At 46.8% G+C, this 22,269-nt stretch overlaps 1 protein-coding gene across 1 annotated transcript in view; it reads left to right on the forward strand.

Moving 5' to 3' along the window:
- The first annotated feature begins 21,752 nt into the window (after positions 1–21,752).
- musk (muscle, skeletal, receptor tyrosine kinase) overlaps positions 21,753–22,269 on the forward strand; it is a 216,641-nt gene continuing 216,124 nt past the window's right edge. Inside the window, exon 1 of the mRNA XM_070870699.1 lies at positions 21,753–21,933. Coding sequence (XP_070726800.1) covers positions 21,849–21,933 — 85 coding nt within the window. The 5' untranslated portion in view covers positions 21,753–21,848. The remainder of the gene's footprint in view (positions 21,934–22,269) is intronic.

Below are 22,269 nucleotides of genomic sequence, written 5' to 3' on the forward strand. Positions count from 1 at the left end.
TTATGTATGCATGCCAATGATGTAATGATGTATTGTAACACTAAACCTGTATATACGTTACCTGTACACCAGAGGGTGCTGCTGCTGGAGACCTAAGGGTTACCTGTACATTGCAGGCAACCCAGTATAAAAGAGAGCTCACCCCTTGGTGTCCTCACTCTAGGAGCTGCAATAAAGGACTACAGTCTATACAGTTCAAGTGCCATCGTGGAGTCATTAACAGAGTGCCTACATATACAATAACTGGCAACGAGGTTACGAATTCCACGCACAACATGTCTAATCTCAGCAACTTCCAACAATTCACCGATGGGGAAGATTGGGACGCCTTCGTGGAAAGGTTAGAACACTTCTTCATCGCCAATGACCTGGATGGGGACTCACCGGCCACACTGGTGAACAAGCGCAGGGCCATTGTGCTCAGTAGTTGTGGGCCCACTATCCACGGCCTCGTCAGGGACTTGCTAGCCCCAGTGAAGACAACAACCAAGAGCAATGGAGAGCTCGTAACCTTGATACAAGAGCAACTGAAACCCAAAGAGAGCATCCTCACAGCCAGGCACCAGTTTTACACTCACCGGCGACTCGAAGGTCAAGAAATTGCTCAGTATGCTGCAGATTTAAGAAGGTTGGCTTCACCGTGTGATTTTGGCGACCACCTCACCGAAGCACTAAGAGACATATTTGTTATTGGAGTCGGCCACGAGGGCCTCCTCCACAAACTGCTCTCTGCGGACTTCATAGTCACCCTGCAGAAGGCAATCAAAGTGAGCCAGGCCTTCATGATTTCAGTCTGCGACTCCAAACGAATGATGACCCACACCCAGGACTCTAAACCGACGAGCGCAGTGAACAGAATGGCAACTTTCAAAGACAGAAATACTGCCACGAGTCCCGCAACCCTGAGTCCGCCATATGAAGCCAACCGGCTAGCCCCGTGCTGGCGCTGTGGAGGAAACCACAGGGCCCACCAGTGCCGCTACAAAGACTATACCTGCAAAGGCTGCAACGCGAAAGGTCATCTTCAAAGAATGTATAGAAAAAGCTTTACTCACCAGGTCGCTGAAGAGTTTACTGATCACCTGGGCTCCGACACTGATGAAGACGAAGCTGCTCAACCCCTGGAAGAAGAGTACGGAATTTATACCTGCTCCACCGAGAGTTCCCCGTGGAAGATGGAAGTGGACATCAATGGAGTTCCAGTTTCGATGGAGATCGACACAGGGGCGAGCCAGTCTTTAATGAGCCAGATGACCTTCAAAAAACTTTGGAACAATCCTGCCAAACGACGAAAGCTGTCTCCTATTCAGGCAAAGTTGCTCACCTACACCAAAGGCACCATCCCAGTCATTGGCAGCATGGACGTCCAGGTCTCCCAGGGTGGTATGATGAACAAACTTCCCCTGTGGATTGTTGCCGGCGATGGTCCAACGCTGCTGGGAAGAAGTTGGATGAAGCAGGTCCAAGTCGGTCGGAGCGATGATGGCCTCTGGGCCCCAGCGATCGACATCTCACGCGGCCCCGAACTTGGATCCATCGCAGCACCTAACAATCCTAGCATCCAGCTCGACTGCAGGGTGACAACTGCACAACACCATGGCGAGACCACCCAACCCGAACGTCTAGACCTCACCTTCTGGGCCGTGGCAGGACTCCGAGGGAAGAAGATTGGTGAAAAAGGTGGATTCCCGATGTCTGTGGCTGAACCTGAGAAGAAAAAGATCACCACAGCCTACCTCGAGGAGAGCAAGAAGATGACAGCTGCATGACGAGGTGAAGAACCTAGAATGAAATGGCCACGACCAGACCACACGTTGGAGGAGCGACACGTGGCACCGAGCGGCCCCCTTAAAGTAGACCGGTAACCCAAAGAAATTAAAGGGACAGTTTCACTCTAGGCACAGCGATGCCAAGGACTTTTAAGTTAAAAGTACAGTAAGCAAATGCAGGTATGCAAATGTAACGTTGAATTGTGATGCCGGATTAACTAATGAAAAAAATGAAATGAATGCTTGTGAAAGTGAAGTTAGCAACAAGTTTGTACTGTTAAATGATGATGCTAGAAATTTTAATATGATAAATGTAACCCTATATGGAAACACCGACACACAAGAAAGTGCTAAAAGTGATAATGTAAAGAGAGATAACAGTGTAGAATCGACTATTTGTGATTGGAGCCAATGTGTCATGTATACAGGTAGTAGACTGTTAAAGGACACCGGGTTCTACAGGTACAATGTAAATGCCAGAGGTTTTCCCCCGTGGGAGACCTCCAGGTCCAGCGGGCTACCTGACCATGTAGCCTGGACTTTTGGGACAAATGTGATGCCCCGGGAAGGGCTCACACACACCCAATGGGAGCAGACCCACTGCATGGACAGCAGTCAATGGTCAGCACAGCCACCACCACTGGCAACCTGCCGCAGATCGGCCCTACACCCCCTGGCTACCAGGGCCAGCACCAGGAGTGAGAGGTCAGTACCCTCCAGCTTTCCTGGCGGACCCTGGAATGACCAGACTTCCACCACCAATGGAGGACAAGGAGCCCACACAGCCCTGTGGCCCTGCCCACCACCAAACACCACCACCTACCCATCTACAGTGTATGTACCTTACCCATTGCACTGGCTCCACCACTGAGGGATCCCACAACAGTGACACCCACATGGTCTGTGTGTGAGGGTGGAGGGAGAATGAATGAGGCCAGCCTCAAGCACAGGGATCACACCTGGCACCCACACAACCCTCACCACAACCTCCCATAGCCCACCACTGATCACCTCCCCATGTCATGGCAATAAGGACTTGGGAAAGGCTTAGTGGGGAGTGTTGTTATGTATGCATGCCAATGATGTAATGATGTACTTTAACATTAGACCTATATATACCTTACATGTACACCAGAGGGTGCTGCTGCTGGAGACCTAAGGGTCACCTGTATACTGCAGGCAACCCAGTATAAAAGGGAGCTCACCTCTTGGTGTCCTCACACTAGGAACTGCAATAAAGGACTACAGCCTGTAAAGTTCAAGTGCCATACCCCTGCCTTGTGGAGTCATTAACAGAGTGCCTACATATTGGACTTGTTTCTAGAACATCTGATGTAGGAATTGCTACTGGTTCTCTACTTGATGAGTCAGAAATAATCGAATCATTCCAACTTCCAACTCCTTCCACATCTGTAGGTAAAATACGATCAATGTGAACATACATAACCTTTCCATGATCAAACATCTTGACCAAATATGTGCAAGGACTACATATCTTCACTATTCTCAGTCTCTATTGAGTTCTTGCTCAACTTTTCCCTTGAGTGCATTTGGTACGGGACGTGGCTTGCAATAAACTAGTCTAGCGTCATTCTGCACTTTGACACTCGCCTTGAAACCTTGGATCGGACTGCCTGTTTCGCGGAACACCTTTGAATACTGTTTGATGACATCATCCTTCGATACAAATCTCGTTTCAACACGAAAAATCTCATTCCAATCCAGCTTCAGTGATCCCAATCAATTTCTACCTATTAAGGCAGGCTTGTCTCCTGACAGAGAGGCAAGCTCTGAAACTGATCCTTGCATTTCACCGGTACGGTGATATGTCCTACGACAGGGATTTTCTCTCCCGAGTAGCCGCGGAGCTCTATCTTCGATTTCTCCACCGGAAAAACAAACTTGTTGAGTTATAGTGTTTCCGATATTACGGATGCACCAGTGTCGATTTCCATTGGTATCCTGGTCCCTGCAACGTCTACTTGGATGACGATACTTTTCGAATCGTTGTTAGGTACCCTTATGTTCCTAATGAAGTGTATTTCCAGAACCTCTTCGTCCTGTTGCTTCTCTTCAATGCTATGTAGTCTCTGGCGATTGCTACTTCTAGCATTGAACATCGGTTTACTCTTCAGTCATCATGCCTTCACAAGGTTCCCAGTTTTCTTGCAGAAGAAGCATTCTGCCTTCAAATATCGACAACTTTGAGCGATGTGTTGTCCCAGGCACTGATAGCATGACGTCAATGCTTTGTTACCTTGGCCAGTGGCTGAGGCCTAGGGACCCAATTGTCTTTTGCTTTTAATCTGCAGGCAGGTCACCTCAGTTGTCTGACGACTAGAAACGGTACAAAATTCCTGGGAGTACTGGTTGGCCATATCCATCGACATAGCTGTCTGACAAGCTAAATCAAAAGTCAAGTTAGGGGTTGTCAACAATTTCCTTCTGATTACTTCACTTTTCATCCCTCAAACAAAGCGGTCATGCAATGCTTGGTCCTGAAAGTATCTAAAATGACAGTGAATGGATAGTTTTTTTAAAGCTACAATATCAATGATACTTTCATCAAAGAATTGATCTGTGTTACCAACAGTGAATAGTTAAGGGGCTATAGGGGGGAGGAACTTAACACAATCACAATCACTAAGGAGATGGTACTCAGTAATAATGGGACGAAAGGCGGATAAATCCCCTGGACCTGATGGCTTGCATCCTAGGGTCTTAAGAGAAGTAACGGCAGGGATTGTGGATGCATTGGTTGTAATTTACCAATATACCCTGGTTTCTGGGGAGGTCCCAGCAGACTGGAAAACTGCAAATGTAATGCCCCAATTTAAAAAAGGAGGCAGACAAAAAGCAGGAAAATATAGACCAGTTAGCCTAACATCTGTGGTTGGGAAAATGTTGGAGTCCATTATTAAAGAAGCAGTAGCAGGACATTTGGAAAAGCATAATTCAGTCAGGCAGAGTCAGCATGGATTTATGAAGGGGAAGTCATGTTTGACAAATGTGCTGGAATTCTTTGAGAATGTAACGAACAGGGTGGATAAAGGGGAACCAGTGGATGTGGTGTATTTGGACTTCCAGAAGGCATTTGACAAGATGCCACATAAAAGGTTACATCACAAGATAAATTTCACAGGTTTGGAGGTAATATATTAGCATGGATAGAGGATTGGCTAACTAACAGAAAACAGAGAGTTGGGCTAAATGGTTCATTCTCCAGTTGGCAATCAGTAACTAGTGGGGTGCCGCAGGGATCAGTGCTGGGATCCCAACTATTTACAATCTATATTAACAACTTGTAAGAAAGGACCGAGTGCAATGTAGCCAAGTTTGCTAATGATACAAAGATGGGAGGAAAAGCAATGTGTGAGTAGTACACAAAAAATCTACAAAAGGACATAGACAGGCCATGTGAGTGGGCAAAAATTTGGCAGATGGAGTATAATGTTGGAAAGTGCAAGGTCATGCACTTCGGCAGAATAAAAATCGAAGAGCAAGTTATTATTTAAATGGAGAAAAATTGCAAAGTGCTGCAGTACAGCAGGACCTGGGGGTACTTGTGCATGAAACACAAAAGGTTAGTATGCAGGTACAGCAAGTGATCAAGCCAATGGAATCTTGGCCTTTATTGCAAAGAGGATGGAGTATAAAAACAAGGATGTCTTGCTACAGTTATACAGGGTATTGGTGAGGCCACACCTGGAATACTGCGTGTAGTTTTGGTTTTCATATTTACAAAAGGATATACTTGCTTAGGAGGCAGTTCAGAAAGGTTCACTAGGTTGATTCCGGAGATGAGGGGATTGACATAAGGAAAGTGTCATGTATGTAACCTTCATGTAACAACACTGCATACTGTATACACCTAAGAAATGCACACCTTGACCACAGGGGGTGAACTTGTGGGAGACACTCCTCACCTGGTCATCCAGGTATATAAAGGGAGGTCCCATGCAGGGTCATCACTTCTTGGTTCTGTGAATAAAGGTTCGGGTCACAGAGTGACCTTGTCTGCAGAATGTGCCTCGTGTGAGTTTATAGTTGTGTGCAAGGACATTACATTTGGCGACGAGAAACGGGAATCAACGACTCACGAGAATGGCCACCAGTAGCACAGAGGAACGGTACTGTGTTGGTGAGGACTGGGACGATTTCGGTGAGAGGCTCCAGAAGAGCTTTGTCATGAAGGACTGGCTGGGCGATGCAGCGACTGACAAGCGAAGGTTGCATCTACTGACCAGCTGTGGACCTAAGACGTACGCGCTGATGAAAGACCTGCTCGCACCCGAGAAGCCGGCGGACAAAACCTTTGAAGAGCTCAGCAAACTGATCGGTGAGCAGTATACACATGGCCCGACACCGATTCTATACACATTGACGCGGGAAGGACAGAGCATATCGGACTTTGTTGCGGACCTTCGGCGCTTGGTCAGCCTCTGTAAGTTCACAGACACCTGCAGGGGGGAAATGTTAAGGGATTTCTTTATTGAGGGCATTGGTCATGCCGGGATTTTCAGAAAGCTAATTGAGACCAAGGACTTGACTTTGGAAGCGGCGTCGTTGATGGCTCAGACCTTCATGGCGGGGGAGGAGGAAACCAAGATAATATACGCGCGCAACTCTGCTTCCAACGTGACAATGGATCAGGGAGTTAACATTGTAAACGCGACTCAGAACCCCGCAGGCAAACAAGGGCAATTCGACACCACCCAGGCAGCAACAGACTCTAGCGTGGGTCCTCAACAGAGGCAATGGCAGGATGAATGGACATTTACGCCATCGCAATGGACAATGCATCCCGGGATGGGGCCATTGACACCCACTAACAGAGTGCTCAAGAGAAATCAAAGAGACAATCAGAGAGGAATGCCTGGTAACAGCCCTTTTGTTCACAACAATCTCAGCTCATGCTGGAGGTGCGGGGGCAGACATGCTGCAAAAACCTATAGGTTTCAACAATTTATCTGTAGAAATTGTAACTTCAGTGGATATTTAGCCAGAATGTGCAGGAAGCCCGCATCGAGGCTAATTTACAAGGCAAATGAACCAGAAGAGGGGTCTGCAAAGCAGGTTGATGCTTGGGGCAAAGCAATGGATGCTGAAGTTCAGCGGGTTCATGTGGCAAACATGCACAGCTCATATACCAAAACGCCACCTATGATGATTAAAGTCCTATTAAACGGCATCCCAGTACGCATGGAGCTGGACACAGGGGCCAGCCAGTCACTTATGAGTGTCCAACAATTCGAGCAACTATGGCCACTCAGAGCTAGCAGACCCAAACTTGAACGCATTCACACGCAATTACGGACATACACCAAAGAGATCATCCTAGTGCTAGGCAGTGCAATGTTGGTGATCACACATAATGGATCAGAGAACTGGCTGCCACTCTGGATTGTCCCGGGAAATGGTCCCGCGCTTTTGGGGTGGAGCTGGCTAGCCGAGATGAACTGGAAAAGGGGGGATTTGCAATTCAATTCCATCTCTGGAGCGAAGTTCATGCTCACAGGTCCTACAGAAATTTGAGTCACTATTTCAACCTGGTGTCAGGACTTTCAAAGGTACTAAAGTAGTGATACGCATCACCCTGGACGCCACACCAGTGCACCACAAAGCCAGAGCTGTGCCGTATGTGATGCGGGAGAAAATTGAGAGTGAGTTGGACAGGTTGCTAAGAGAGGGCATAATTTCGCCTGTTGAATTCAGCGACTGGACAAGCCCCATCGTCCCTGTCCTAAAAACGGATGGCTCGGTCAGGATCTGTGGCGACTACAAGACCACTATCAACCGAGTGTCACTATAAGACCAATACCCACTTCCGAGAATGGAGGATCTTTTTGCCACGCTGGCAGGCAGCAAGCTGTTCACCAAGTTGGACCTCACTTCAGCCTACATGACCCAGGAACTGGCCGAAGAATCCAAGCTACTGACCACCATCACCACGCACAAGGGGCTGTTTGTCTACAACAGGTGTCCGTTTGGCATTCGATCAGCGTCCGCTATCTTTCAAAGGAACATGGAAAGCCTGCTCAAATCCATCCCTGGAACAATCGTATTTCAGGATGACATCCTTATCACGGGTCGAGACACCGAGGAACACCTCCACAACCTGGAGGAGGTGCTACGCCGACTGGACTGGGTAGGCCTGCGACTAAAGAAGTCCAAGTGTGTGTTTTTGGCCCCAGAGGTCGAGTTTTTTGGCAGGAGGGTTTCCGCAGACGGGATCCGGCCCACCGAATCCAAAACGGAGGCGATTCATCGTGCGCCCAGGCCCGGCAACACATCGGAGTTGCGTTCATTTCTGGGACTCTTGAACTATTTTGGGAACTTTCTGCCGAATTTAAGCACATTGTTGGAGCCGCTACACGTGCTCCTGCGTAAGGGTTGCGATTGGTTTTGGGGGAACTGTCAGGAACGGGCTTTCAATCGGGCGCAAAACCTGCTTTGTTCCAATAAGCTGTTAACTCTGTACAACCCCTGTAAGAAATTGGTTTTGACATGTGATGCATCATCCTATGGGGTTGGGTGTGTGTTGCAGCAGAGTAATGATGAAGGCCAACTCCAACCTGTGGCTTATGCCTCCAGGTCGCGCTCCCAAGCAGAAAGGGGATATGGGATGGTTGAAAAGGAAGCACTCGCATGTGTCTATGTGGTGAAAAAGATGCACCAGTACCTTTTTGGCAGAAGGTTCGAGTTCGAAACGGACCACAAGCTGTTGACATCCCTGTTGTCAGACAGCAAAGCTGTCAATGCAAATGCGTCAGCTCGCATACAGCGATAGGTTCTCACGCTGGCTGCGTATAACTACACCATACGGCACCGGCCAGGCACTGAAAATTGCGCTGGCGCGCTCAGCAGGCTTCCACTGGCCACCACTGAGGGGGCAGCGGAGCAAAGCGCTGAAATGGTCATGGCCGTTGATGCCTTTGACAGTGCAGGCACCCCCATCACAGCCCGCCAGATCAAAATCTGGACCAACAGAGATCCCCTCCTATCCTTGATTAAGAAATGTGTCCTGACTGGGGATTGGGTGCCCGCACACGGAGCATGCCGTGAGGAGGTCAGACCGTTTCACAGATGGATGGATGAGCTCTTCATCCAAGCCAACTGCCTACTATGGGGCAGCCAGGTAGTCATGCCCCAGAAGGGAAGGGAAGCATTCATCAGGGAACTCCACAGCGAGCACCCAGGCATCGTGCTAATGAAGGCCATTGCCCGGTCACATGTATAGTGGCCAGGAATTGACTCAGACCTGGAACACTGTGTTCACAGGTGCACGACATGTGCCCAGCTGGGCAATGCCCCCAGGGAGGCCCACTCAGCCCGTGGCCCTGGCCCACCAGGCCATGGTCACGTATTCACGTAGACTACGCGGGCCCGTTCATGGGAAAAATGATCCTCATTGTTGTTGATGCGTACTCGAAATGGATTGAGTGCATCATATTGAACTCGTGCATGACATCCACCACTGTGGAGAATCTGCGTGCAGTCTTTGCGACCCACGGCTTGCCGGACATTCTGGTTAGCGACAACGGCCCGTGTTTCACTAGCTATGAATTCCGGGAGTTCATGTCGGGTAATGGCATCAAACATGTCAGGACGGCACCGTTCAAGCCGGCTTCCAATGGCCACGCAGAATGTGCGATCCAAATCATAAAACAGGGCATGCTCTGGATTCAAGGACCCTCCCTTCAATGCCGCCTATCGCGCCTCCTGCTGGCCTATAGGTCCCGACCGCATTCACTCATGGGAGTCCCGCCCGCAGAACTACTCATGAAACGTACACTTAAAACTCGGCTGTCCCTCATTCATCCAGTCCTGTCAGACATTGTTGAGGGTAAGCGTCAGTCCCAAAATGAGTGCCATGACCATAACTCAAGGGGGAGGTGTATTGAAATCGATGACCCTGTATTTGTTCTTAATCACGCTTTGGGGCCCAAGTGGCTTGAGGGTACTGTAATTGGCAAAGAGGGGAATAGGGTCATAGTGGTTAGACTTAACAATGGACAGATATGCCGCAAGCATCTGGACCAAGTTAAAAAAAAGGTTCAGCATGGACACTGAGGAACCTGAGGAAGATCATGAGATGTTGCCCACACCACCGCCAGTGAACGAGCAACAAGAACACTCAGCAGCATGCACAGTCCCGGCGGCCAGCCCAGACAAGCCGGAATCCCCACAGGTGACAGAGACGCATGCCAAAGCTCAACAACCAGAGCCCCAACTGCGGCGCTCCACGAGAGAGCGTCAACCGCCTGAAAGACTTCAGCTTTGACCCCATAAGACGTTGGGGGGGGGGGGGAGGTGATGTCATGTATGTAACCTTCATGTAACAACACTGTACACCGTATACACCGAAGAAATGCACACCTTGACCACAGGGGGTGAACTTGTGGGAGACACTCCTCACCTGGTCATCCCAGTATATAAAGGGAGGTCCCACGCAGGGTCATCACTTCTTGGACCTGTGAATAAAGGTTCGGGTCACAGAGTGACCTTGTCTGCAGAATGTGCCTCATGTGAGTTCATAGTAGTGTGTAAGGACATTACAGAAAGGTTGAGTAGGTTAGTCCTCTACTCATTATGAGGGGGCTTGACAAGGTGGATGCAGAGAGGATGTTTCCACTGATAGGGGAGACTAGAACTAGGGGGCATAATCTTAGAATAAGGGGCCGTCCATTTAAAACTGAGATAAAGAGGAATTTCTTCTCTCAGAGGGTTGTAAATCTGTGGAATTCGTTGCCTCAGAGAGCTGTGGAAGCCGGGACATTGAATAAATTTAAGACAGAGATAGACAGCTTCTTAACCGATAAGGGATTAAGGGGTTACGGGGAACGGGCAAGGAAGTGGACCCGAGTCCATGATCGGATCAGCCATGATCGTATTAAATGGCGGAGCAGGCTCGAGGGGCCGTATGACCTACTCCTGCTCCTATTTCTTATGTTCTTATAATAACTTTCAGCAATTTCCAAGGGCTCAGGACTGTAGTGCCATTCTAACTTAGTTAGAATCTCTATCAGTCACATGTCCTTTGGCTTGACAGGTACAAGCATATTTTTCAGGGTTTCATACACCTCTGGGCCTGCTTCAGTCAAGAAAACAGCCCGTTTTCTTTCAAAAACCACCTGGTTTCACCAGGTTCAACTGATGGTTTTCATCATCCGGGATTTCAATGATCCTGTTTGCAGCGAAAAACATTTCTAGCTGCTCCACATATGCTCCAAATGTCTCTCGGTCACAATGGAACTCACCCAAGCACACTATTATTTCTATAGGCGCGGCCATCTGGACTTTGACAGTTTAGCCAAGTGTGCTTCTAATTTATCTTGGATTTTTAGCTGTGCTGCAAAACAAAGAACCTCTCAAAGTTGCTCTGTTGGTTGGCTGGATCATTCACCAACAAAAATTTCAGGTAGGATATTCAGAAATCTTATTCTACGTTGCCAAATGTGATATATTCTTATGATATCACTAACAAACACACCTTACAAGATGGCTCCAGTACATGACCCTTTTATTGTTATACATCAGAAGTTGTATTACCACAGTAGTCCACTAGGTGGAGCTCTACATTACAGAGGGTGGTGCCATCTTTCAGATGAGCTGTTCTGCTGAAGTCCCATCTGCCCCTCTCAGGTGGACATAAAAGATTCCACAGTACCATATTGAAGAAGAGCAAGAAGTTCTCCCTGTTGTTCTGGTCAACATTTTTCACTCAACCAACATCGCTAACACAGATTATCTGCTCATTATTACATTGCTGTTTGTGGGAGCTTGCTGTGCACAAAATGGTTGCCATGTTGCCTACATTACAACAGAGACTACCCTTCAAAACGTATTTCATTGGTTGTAAAGCGCTTTGGGACACCCAGTGTAGTGCTAAGGTGTGGTAGAAAAAACTCAAGCAAGATGCACCGGTTCTTTCTAAAGAAAGAACTTGCATTTATACAGCACCTTCCACTACCTCTGGATGTCCTCAAGCATGTTACAGCCAGTTAAATACTTTTAAAAAGTGTAGTCACTGTTGTAATGTATGAAACGCGGCAGCCAATTCGCGCACAGCAAGCTCCCACAAGCTGCCACAAACAGTAATGTGATAATGACCACCTCCAACAATGTAGCACTCCCTCAGAACTGCACTAGGAGGGTCAGCCTAGATCTTGTGCTCAAGCCTCTGGATTGGAACTCAAACCCACGACCTTCTGATGAGAGTGCTATCCACTGAACCACAGCTGATGTCAAAGATCTTTAAAAAATACAAGATACCAAAACACGAGTTTAGACAGGACACTGGAGCTAGGAGGTCAGGCTGTAAAAAAAAAACAAGTTTCACACAGAGGTCATGATAGGTGAGTGGCAGCGTCATACAGTCCAGTGACGTATGGTGAATAAATTTAGCAATCTGTTGTGTTCACTCAAGCAAGCCTGGGAGCAGATTGTCTGTCTGTCATCCCAGCTTGAAAATACTGGCCCTAAAATACCGGTCTCATCGGGTCCATACATATTTTGTACGGACCCAGCGAGGCCTTGCAAAAGCCGTTTTTTGGCGTGCAATACGCATATGCCGAAAACCGGCTTTTCCGATCTTCCTCTGCATCCCCAGGACATCTGCGCGGGAGAGATTGGGCTATTTGCCCATTTCTTGCCCAGCGAATGTCCTTCAAACTTTTACGCCAAGTGAAAGCAGGCGCATGGCTTACTTTTACCAGCTTAAGTTTTAAAGCATATAAAAATAAAATTTAAATACACATTTTTAAAGTAAAAACCCTGTCCACTAAGGTAAGTTTATTCTAAGTCCTATTAAAACACTTGTTTTCTAAAACATTTAATTAACTTTCATTTCAATTAATTTTAAATATGTGTGGTGTTTTTTTATTTATTATGTTGCGTTTGGATGTTTTAGGAGGTCATTCTCATTGATAGTAATGGGAACTCGTAAAATCGGAGTTCCCATTATTATCAATGAGAATACTGTATCGTGATTGGTTCTCCAGGCCCACGTGACTCCAGCTTCTCCATCCGTATCTAGAAGACGTGGACGCTGCAGCACTAGCTTTCTGGCCATATTTATGAACAATACAACAATACTTTGAATCCTCAAACCCAAAATCTCCAAGAAAGAGCGGTACTGTTTGGCAAGCTTGTGGAGGTGGCCAAGGGAATAGGATTGACTGGCGGGAGTTGAAGCCAGGCTAACCTGACTAAGGTACATTCATATGCAAACGGACATTTCACACTGATTGGCTGGGTGGCAGGGAACCCAGGCTGATTGATGTCATTACCATCTAAAGTGATTACTGGGAACAATACCCCAAGAGGTAACTCAGAGATACTATGCCTTTGCATTATTAAAGCACAGTCATGACTCAGTCCCAACCGAAACTGGTTCAAGGCAGGAAATGGCCAGGCCATTGTCTTCCAGGAGATAAGCTAGTTAAGCAACATTGGTTTGAGATCGAGACCCATTACCTGCTAATGGGGGCCATCAACTCAGGAAACGACAGACATCCAGTAATCAGCACCCATTGTCTCCAGATGCAAGACCTGGGAGCGGGAAAACAAAATATCATTTTTCACAAAGATTTCAAAGACTACGAGCCAGTCCAGGCCACGGGCGGGGGCGAGGTTGGGGGCATTCAGACAGATCACCTAAGTCAATCTTAGGTGAGTATTGGCGGGAGGTAAGGTGATGGGTTTTGAGGATATAAGGAGGGGTTTTGCAACAAACGGAAGCTCAGGAAAAAGCTCAAGCGGAAGCTCTGGCAAGCTGACGTTCAAGCTCAAGTTCGAAGCTCTCTTCATTTCAATGAAACACCACCAGAAGCTGAGCACTGCTCTTCAACCCTCACCAACGGACCTCGATTCAAACTGGAACTTGGATACTGCGTCGTCGGTATGGAACCAGGAGCGAGACGTACAGGAAGAAACTGCAAGCAAGACAACGGGCAATCAGGGTGACCATATTGCCTGCACCTACTCATCCGCAAGACCACTTAGCTGTGTGAGAGGGTGATTGTAAGTCACAACCAAACCCAAGGGGTTTAGTGCTGGGAGGGGTCCTGTGTGAGTTTACTTCACGGGAGGGTTCTTTTATTAAGCTGCGGTAACTTGGCACGGCAGGGCTTATTGGACAAGCCAGGGTTGTACTGTTTTGCACTGTTTATGAGTGGTGTTGTTAATCTTATTAAACACAATACAGTTGAGCCCGAAAAACGTGTGTCCAAGTCTGATCTGTCCATATAATCCCTATTGTCCAGAACTTGTAGTAGGAGGTGCTTTTTTGGTATGCCTGAGAAAACCACCTACAACGCGTGTGGAAAGAAGGCCTCTGACCGGAATCCATGGCGCCTCTGGGACCACCAGATACATTCGCAGAGAAATTTCAGGTTGGAGGCGTTCGTCCGAAAGAAGCCACCGACTGGAATTTCAGGGCCAATGTGTGGCTCGGGAAGAAAATAAAAGTAATTAAAATAATTTGAGTCCCGACAGTTGGCTGGGATTGTTCATGATGGTGCTCTCCAGACCTGACACGGCTGGATTCTGCGGGCTTGGTGACGTAGCACCTGATTGAGATGTGCCCAGCAGGCTTCTGCAGAACTACAGAAATATCTAATGCTCAGGTTCCCAGCAACCCCTGCGCCTAGGTGGTGGGGGCGGGGGGAGTGGTGATGCAGTGCCCAAACCTCCACCCCAAAGACACTTTACGAACTGCCTTCCTTGCCGCCCTCCCCATGTAGAAGAGGCAATAGAATAATTTTTTTAAAACAATCATGTCCTCCTTTAGGGTTCCAGACATGGATCCCTTAGTTGGCCAAACATACCCTTTTGGAGGCCAAATTTCTATCACCTTTTGCATGTAGAAGTGTCTCCTAATTTCATTCCTGAAAGGCCTGGCTCGAATTATTAGACTATGCCCCCTAGTACTAGACACCCTACCCAGCAGAAATAGTTTCTCTCTATCTACCCTATCAGTTCCTCTTAATATCCTGAAAACATCAATCTGATCACCCCTAAATTCCAGGGAATACAATCCTAATTTGTGTAATCTCTTCACCTAATTTAACCCTTGGAGTCTGGGTATTATTCTGGTAAACCTACACTGCACGCCCTCCAAGTCTAATATATCGTTCCTAAGGTATGGTTCCCAGAACTGCTCATAATATTCCAGGTGTGGTCTATCCAGGCCTTTGAATAGCTGTAGCATAACTTCTACCTCCTTATATTCTCGTCCTCTTGATATAAAGGGCAGCATTCCATTAGCCTTTGTGATTATCTTCTGTACCTTTCTATGACATTTTAATGATCTATGTACCTGTACCCCCAAGTCTCTTTGGACGTCCACTGTTTCTAACTTATTACCATTAAAAAATTGCAATTTTAATAAAACATACAAGTGGCTCGCTGTTCTCCAACACAGCAGGAGTTGAAAGGAAACACATGCGTTGAGATGCCATCAGTTTGCTCTGCTCCCAATGCCCCTATTTCACAGCAGGAATGAGCTCCATATAGCAGGCAGAGCAAAGCAGAGGTTCTTATTGTGCACATCAGCCAACAGATAAGCCTGCATATGAAATGCAAACCAACTCTGCTGGTGCAAATGCCGAGCACACAATACTTGAGTCGCATTTATATTAGGCTAAAGCTATGGGCTCAATTTACCAATGCCGTTTTTTGCAGTATTGCCAGAGTTACGCCCTTTTTTTTCACCCCAACTACTCCAAAAAAATAAGAACCAAGTTTCCCTGTTCTATTTTTTGAAATTGGCACCATGCAGCCTATCCTGTAGCTTCGGGGGGGGGGGTGGAGCCTAATGTCTGAGCCGAAAAAATGATGCCACTCCTTCTACGCATGCGCAGGGAAAAAAAGAAATTTTTGACGTGATTGCTATGGGCACACATGCCCAGTACAGCTCTCAGTCTGCATTCGGCCATTTTTAAAGAGCCAGTTATGTGTGAGAACTTTAATTATCATTGGAAAATTCAGAGCTGCAATACAAGATGCAACGCGGCACAAGGACCAAGAATTTCTTATAGGAAGAAGTGGAGACACTAGTTACTGTAATCGAGGCCAGATGGCACGAGCTGGACACCAGCAGAGGTCACATAAAAGTTTCACCAAAAGAAATGAAGAAACACTGGAACCAACTTGCAGAAGATTACTGTGCAATGGTGACCACCCCGAGGTCTGGAGGCCAGTGCAAAAAGAAGTGGCAGGACCTTGGTCAAGTAGTTAGTGTAAGTAATATTTTCATTTATTCAATGGAATTGCAATTGTAAATGTGACATCTGTATGTACCACTCAGTAGAAAGACACCCTCTCTAAAAAGTTATATTTTCATCTTTGCAGAGGAAGGTGGCACACAACAAACGGAAAAGAACTTGAACAGGAGGAGGCCCGGCAAATCTGCACCCACTGACACACTTGGAAGACAGGGTCGCAGCTTTAATGGGTCCTGCCTGGAGAAAAGCAACCACCACTGCACAAGCTGGGCCCACACTCGAGGGAGAGGGTAAGTCCTGCAAATTCCACAGTCTGGCTTTGCTAAATGTTAAGTACTGCGTGGGCTAACCATGCTTCGGTTCATGGGGATATCTCCATCAGCCACGCTGCGGTTAATGCAATGTGCTATCGTTCATCGTGGTCCTTCAAATCAGCCTGCTGCCTGCACTGTGTGAGCCTACTCATGCCACCCACCCTGCCCCCTCCTCTGCTGCTAACCATTTGTCTGTTCTGTTATATTTTGCAGAACTTGAGGCCAACCCTGATGATGCAGAAGAAGATTCAGACACGGACGAGCCTGAAGAGGAGAACATCTTCCAATTCCACCTTCCAGAATAAGAGCATGGGGGTGATGGTGGGGGGAGGGGGGAGGGGGAGAGGGGGAGGGGCTAGATGAAGACTCCACTTTTATACTCACTTTGCAGGAGGTGCACTTGCCACCCATTTCCTGAGTGGTACAAGTGTTGCTGGGACATTCCATGGTTTCCTACAGTCTGAGGCTGGGGATTCCAGTGGGGTGCAGTGAGGCACACCCAGGCCCCCACCGTTGGAGGCTGCAGGTCCCAGTGGGATGCCGCAAGACACACCCAGGGCCCCACCATCCGAGGCTGCGGGTCCCAATGGGATGCCGCAAGGCACCCCCAGGGCTCCACCGTCCAAGGCTGCGGGTCCCAATGGGATGCAGCGAAACACACCCAGGGTGAGGAGGGGAAGGAGAGTTCGACAGCACTCTCCTGAGGTGCAGGATCTAACAGATGTGGTTCAGATGATGCCAACGAGTGCGGAGAGCGTTGACCTTACACAATCACTTCTGGGCACTATTAGTGGGGTGGGTGATAAGTTATTGGGATTGTCGGCAGAAATAACAACACTCACACGAGAAATGGGAACACTGTCCGGGAACATGAGGGAGGGAATGTTTCGGGCAGCAGATAAAATGTCAGTGCACAGGAGGGAGGGAATGTCGCAGGTAGCTGATGCGCTGTCAGTGAACATGAGGGAGGGAATGTTGCAAGTAGTTGAGACACTGTCAGGGCACATGAGGGAGGGAATGTCAGAGTTAGCTGCTGCAATAAGGGAACACGCCCAGACCCCATGCCCATTGATCGAATCAACTGCTACTCCCATTCCAATCCCCAGACCAGCCTCTAAAGAAGCCCAAGCCATGCCTTCCACATTACCGCCTGCCCCCTCTCCCCCCATCAAGAAGTGCGCATTACCCGATATGTTCGAAAGAATGAGCTTGCTACCAACCCGAGAAACGCTGCATTACCTCCTGCGGGCAGGGGTGGAGTCACCAATACCAAGCGCAGGGGCTGGTCTTAGAATAAGGTGGAGGAGAGATTGGTGCAGCCTTTCTTTGCTGCTGTTGTTGCTGTTGTTACTGTTGTAACTGTTCTCAAATTAAAAGTTTTTGATAAGTTATGTAAATTTAGAAGTTTAAAAGTTTATAAGTGATCTTAAAGTTTTTAAGTGACCTTAGAGTTTGTAAGTAACATTAACTTAAAACTTGAAAGTTTGATACAAGAATATTTTTATTAAAGTTAAGTACAAACAAATGTTTGTTAAACTTTTGAATAAAATATATTTAAAATTATAACTGAATAATTTCCATTTGTTCCATTATTAACACAACTTTTTGAAGTAAACAAGAATCATTTCCATTATTTGTTCCATTAACACAACACAATATTATGGAAAAGATCCAAACAGTAAACATGGTCTATTTTGAATAGTTGCCGCTGAGACTTCGGGCAGCAAAGCGTTCACAGATGAACTGCTGGCGCAAGGCTCGAGCAATCGTTAAAGGTGCACGATGGCCTGCTCTCCTCCGCCATCGTGCTCCGGGTTCAGGTAGTTGCAAGGCTTCCTCATCCTCGTTCTCCTCCTCCTCGTCATCATCTGCATCTTTCACCTCATCATCAGCCACTCTCACCTCAGGTGGATCTTCTACTACCAGCTGTTGTTGCCTCATGATGGCTAATTATGCAGCATGCATCACACAACAATGAACTGACTGACAATCTCAGGGGAGTATTATAAATAGCCTCTGGAATGGTCCAGGCATCGGAAATGCTGTTTCAAGATGCCAATGGTCCTCCCTATTATGCTGTGTGTCGCAATTTGTGACATGTTGTATTCACGATCAGCGTCCGTCCGGATTATGCATGAGCCAAGTAGTGAGGCCATATCTTTTGTCTCCCTGCAGCCAGCTCTGCCCTTCTGGCTGTTGCTGAAACATGGCAGATATAGCACTCTCGCATAGGATGAACGCATCATGGGTGCTCCCAGAGTATCTTGCATCAATTGACATGATGCAATGCATGATGTCACACACGAGTTGCACATTAACGGAGCGGAAACCTTTTCTGTTCCTGTACATCTCGGAATCCTCAAAAGGTGCTCGCAAGGCGATGTGGGTACAATCAATGCAGCCCTGTACCTTTGGGAAATCAGCAATCCTGGAGAAGCCCACAGCCCTTTCACGCATTGCCTGGGCAGTCATGGGGAACTTTATGTTGTCATTCCTCTGGGCATATAGTGCAGCAGTCACCTGCTGAATGCAGATATGTGTTACATGTTGAGAAATGGCACACGCATTCCCAGTTGTGGCCTGGAACAATCCAGATGCATAGAATTAAAGTGCAGCTGTAACTTTCACTTCAACTGACAAAGCAGTCCTCCTGACGCTTCTCGGGTGCAGGTCTGCTTTTACTAACTCACAGATCTCAGTTACAACTTATTTGCAGAAATGCAGCCTTCTCACACAGTCTGCATCACTCAGGTGCAGGTATGAATGACTATCTCGATATACCCGACGTGGGTAAGGCCTCCTGCCCATCATCCTATGTGCTCTGAGGTTCTTCATGCGATGACGTCGAATCAATCGTCTCCTCCGCAGCACCATCATACAGAAGGGTTGCATGAGGTATTGGATTGTCCGTATTGCCTCCATGATTAAATTGTACCTTTGCAAGAAACTCAAAATGGCAGGCAGGGCAAGCTTCTTTGTTGTCTCTCTCCCCAAGGTCGACGCCCTTGTATGGGCCACACCCAGGTCTGAGCATGTGCAATGGGCTTGCTTAGATCGGCAACCCCTCCCAACCCAGGCTTCATTTGATGCTGCTTGCTGCATAGTGGCATAGTGTAAGGCTTCTTATGTCTTCAATTCAGCTTCCACTGCGCCCCCCCCCGCCCCGCCCCGCCCCCATCTCCCTTCCCGGGCTTCATTCGATGCCGCTTACTGAATAATGTAAGGTTTCTCATGCCTTCAGTTCGGCTTCCACACCCCCCAACTCCCCGGGTTTCTTTTCAAGCTGAGCCCCGGGCCCCTGTGTCTGGGTGATGGATCGATTCTGCCGGCCGACTCTCCTACCCTCGAGCCCAGTTTGGAGACATTTGGTGATGGCGTGGCACTTTAAAAAAAATCAAAACTCAAAGAATTGCATGAAACTTCCATTTTCTGCGTTTTCAGTTGGAAAAACTAAGCTTCATGATGCATATTTGTGTGTTCTTGACTCCCTTCAAAACTTTACTTAAAAACAATGGCGTCTTTCTGCGCCGATTTTTTGATGTGCGCTGGTTTTTCTTATGTGCCCAGAAGGATTTTTGGGAGTGGCCACATACACCGTCCGAGGAGAAATGTAAGTTGGCCAAACTTGCATAATTGTGAAAAACTGGCACAGGCAACAGATTACACAAAAAAAAACTAACCTAAAAAAATCATAACTAACTGAGTTACACTGGCGCACAATCTTTGGGGAAACTTGGATTTTTAAATTTAGGCCAAAAAAAGCAGCGCACGCCAAAAGAACGGTGCAAATCACTGGGGAAAATTGAGCCCCATGAGTGTGAAACGTGCCACTTTTATATTCCAGTTAAAATAGGCCATTAGCTTCAGTTCATTTCGTACATCATTAATACATTAAGAGTGCTCACAGTTCTGTAGGGGGTCAGAGAGCATGATGCCAGACTGGCATTATAATAGCTTAAAATTTTACTCGGTGATAATACCTCTGCATATATTATAATTCGCAAATGTGCCTATTAATTCATATTTGCTCACAACAAAAATGCTTAATGGTCTTCAAAACCTTACTGATTTTGTGTTAACGTAGAGCTGGCTGGAATCTGGGTTCATTTGCATTGTCTTTGCTTGGTGTTAATGGGATGTTAGCACCCTCAAGTTTGGTGTCCATATCCTGACACTCCAGTGCAATGCTGAGGGAGTGCTGCACTGTTGGAGGTGCCACCTTTCGGATGAGGCGTTCAACCGAGGCCCCGTCTACCCTCTCGGGTAGGCATAAAAGATCCAATGACACTATTTCGAAGAAGAGCACGAGAGTTAGCACCTGGCCAATATTTTTCCCTGGTCAATCAGCATCATAAAAAGCAGATTATCTGGTCATTACCACATTCTGTTTGTGGGAGCTTGCTGTGTACAAATTGGCTGCCAAATTTCCTACATTTCAACAGTGACTACACTTCAAAAGTACTTCATTGGCAGCAAAGCGCTTTGGGTAGGTGAAAGGCGCTATATAAATACAAGTCTTTTTTCTTAAACAAAAATCTCATTGGTTCAACTATTGCCATTTTCTTATCAACAATAATTGTATTTCCACCTACATCAAATCATTTATTGGGCTCCTGCCGAACGTTTTGTTCATGTTTATTTTGGTTCAATGCATCAGCTTCTGCGCTCAGCTAAAATGGCAATTGTTGATTTAACATGTGAAGGACTCGCAATCCTTCACAGCTCTGTCAAAAAATATCCCCCGCACTGTCAGCTAATTCGAAGTAAAATAGATTGGTGGCCATTAAAATTTGATTGGGACGAGATTGAAGCTTTGACCTCGAAGAATGAATAAATAGTACAAAAACACAAATACATAACTCAATAGCTGCAGAAGAATCCAAATTAGATCTTTATGCCAACATTTTAATACTGTACACCAAAATATAATTTGCTATTTAATGAACCACAGCAGTGACAAGCATTCAATTGTGTTGGGAAACAAAGTTATCACCCCCTAGCGAGACTGGTAATCTAACATTCTCCACCTAAAATAAATCTATACACACCATTAATCAGGGAACAGGTGGAACTCCACACAAAGGCTATTGGGTCCAGTGAAGAACATATTTCAAACTCAAGTCAAGGCTGCAGTGACCAAACTCACTTAATGCTGTCACTTAACTCTCTTTCAACCGAATGTCATTCGCTTGTAATTGCTGAAGGATGATGACTTAACTTACTGGAGATTTTAGCAACAGACTATTGTTGTACCTAATCCATAGCTGCCTATGAGAGAGATGCACTTACTCTTGTTACAGGAGGCAGTGGGCTTACATACCAGCAGATGGCTGGATAGGATAAAGACCAGCTGCTCGTGTCCATCATCTCCCAGTTCCAGTCTTTTGAAAATTCCTATTTATACTTAGATCCACTAGGGCCTCTTTTGGGATCTGTGAGAGTCCTGAGAAGTTAAGATCCATAAACTCTGGTTTTGACACAGAATTCAAGGGAATACCGGCCTATTTGGGTGAAAAAAATTTTGAACGCCACTCATCATGACCTTTAGCCCAGTCGACATTCCACTCCTGGCGATCTTCCTTATGACAACCAGGAGCTCGGTTGACGGAACACTTCCCAAAGGTTTGCTTCAATCATTGAATTGTTTTGGTTAGCGCACTGTTTTGTATTTGGAGTGGGTTTCGCGCATTATTTATCGACTAGCTTTTTGAAACCACCAGAAGTGGTCATTTAGCTACTGCTTCGTAACAAGTTTAATTTAAATGAAACAAAATGCAATGGTGAGATTAAAATAGTCCAAGGCCATCGACAAACAAGACAATCTGTGTAGCAATATATCGTATGGCCATATTCACAGCTCAGTTCGTGCTTTGATCGAAGTTTGTCGACTTTTATTTATTAAAGCCGTGTGTATGAATTATTTATGCAAGAGGGTATCATGTAATTTCTGGGATTAAC

This window comes from Pristiophorus japonicus, chromosome 1 (assembly GCF_044704955.1).
Source record: "Pristiophorus japonicus isolate sPriJap1 chromosome 1, sPriJap1.hap1, whole genome shotgun sequence".
NCBI classification, from domain to species: Eukaryota; Metazoa; Chordata; class Chondrichthyes; family Pristiophoridae; genus Pristiophorus; species Pristiophorus japonicus.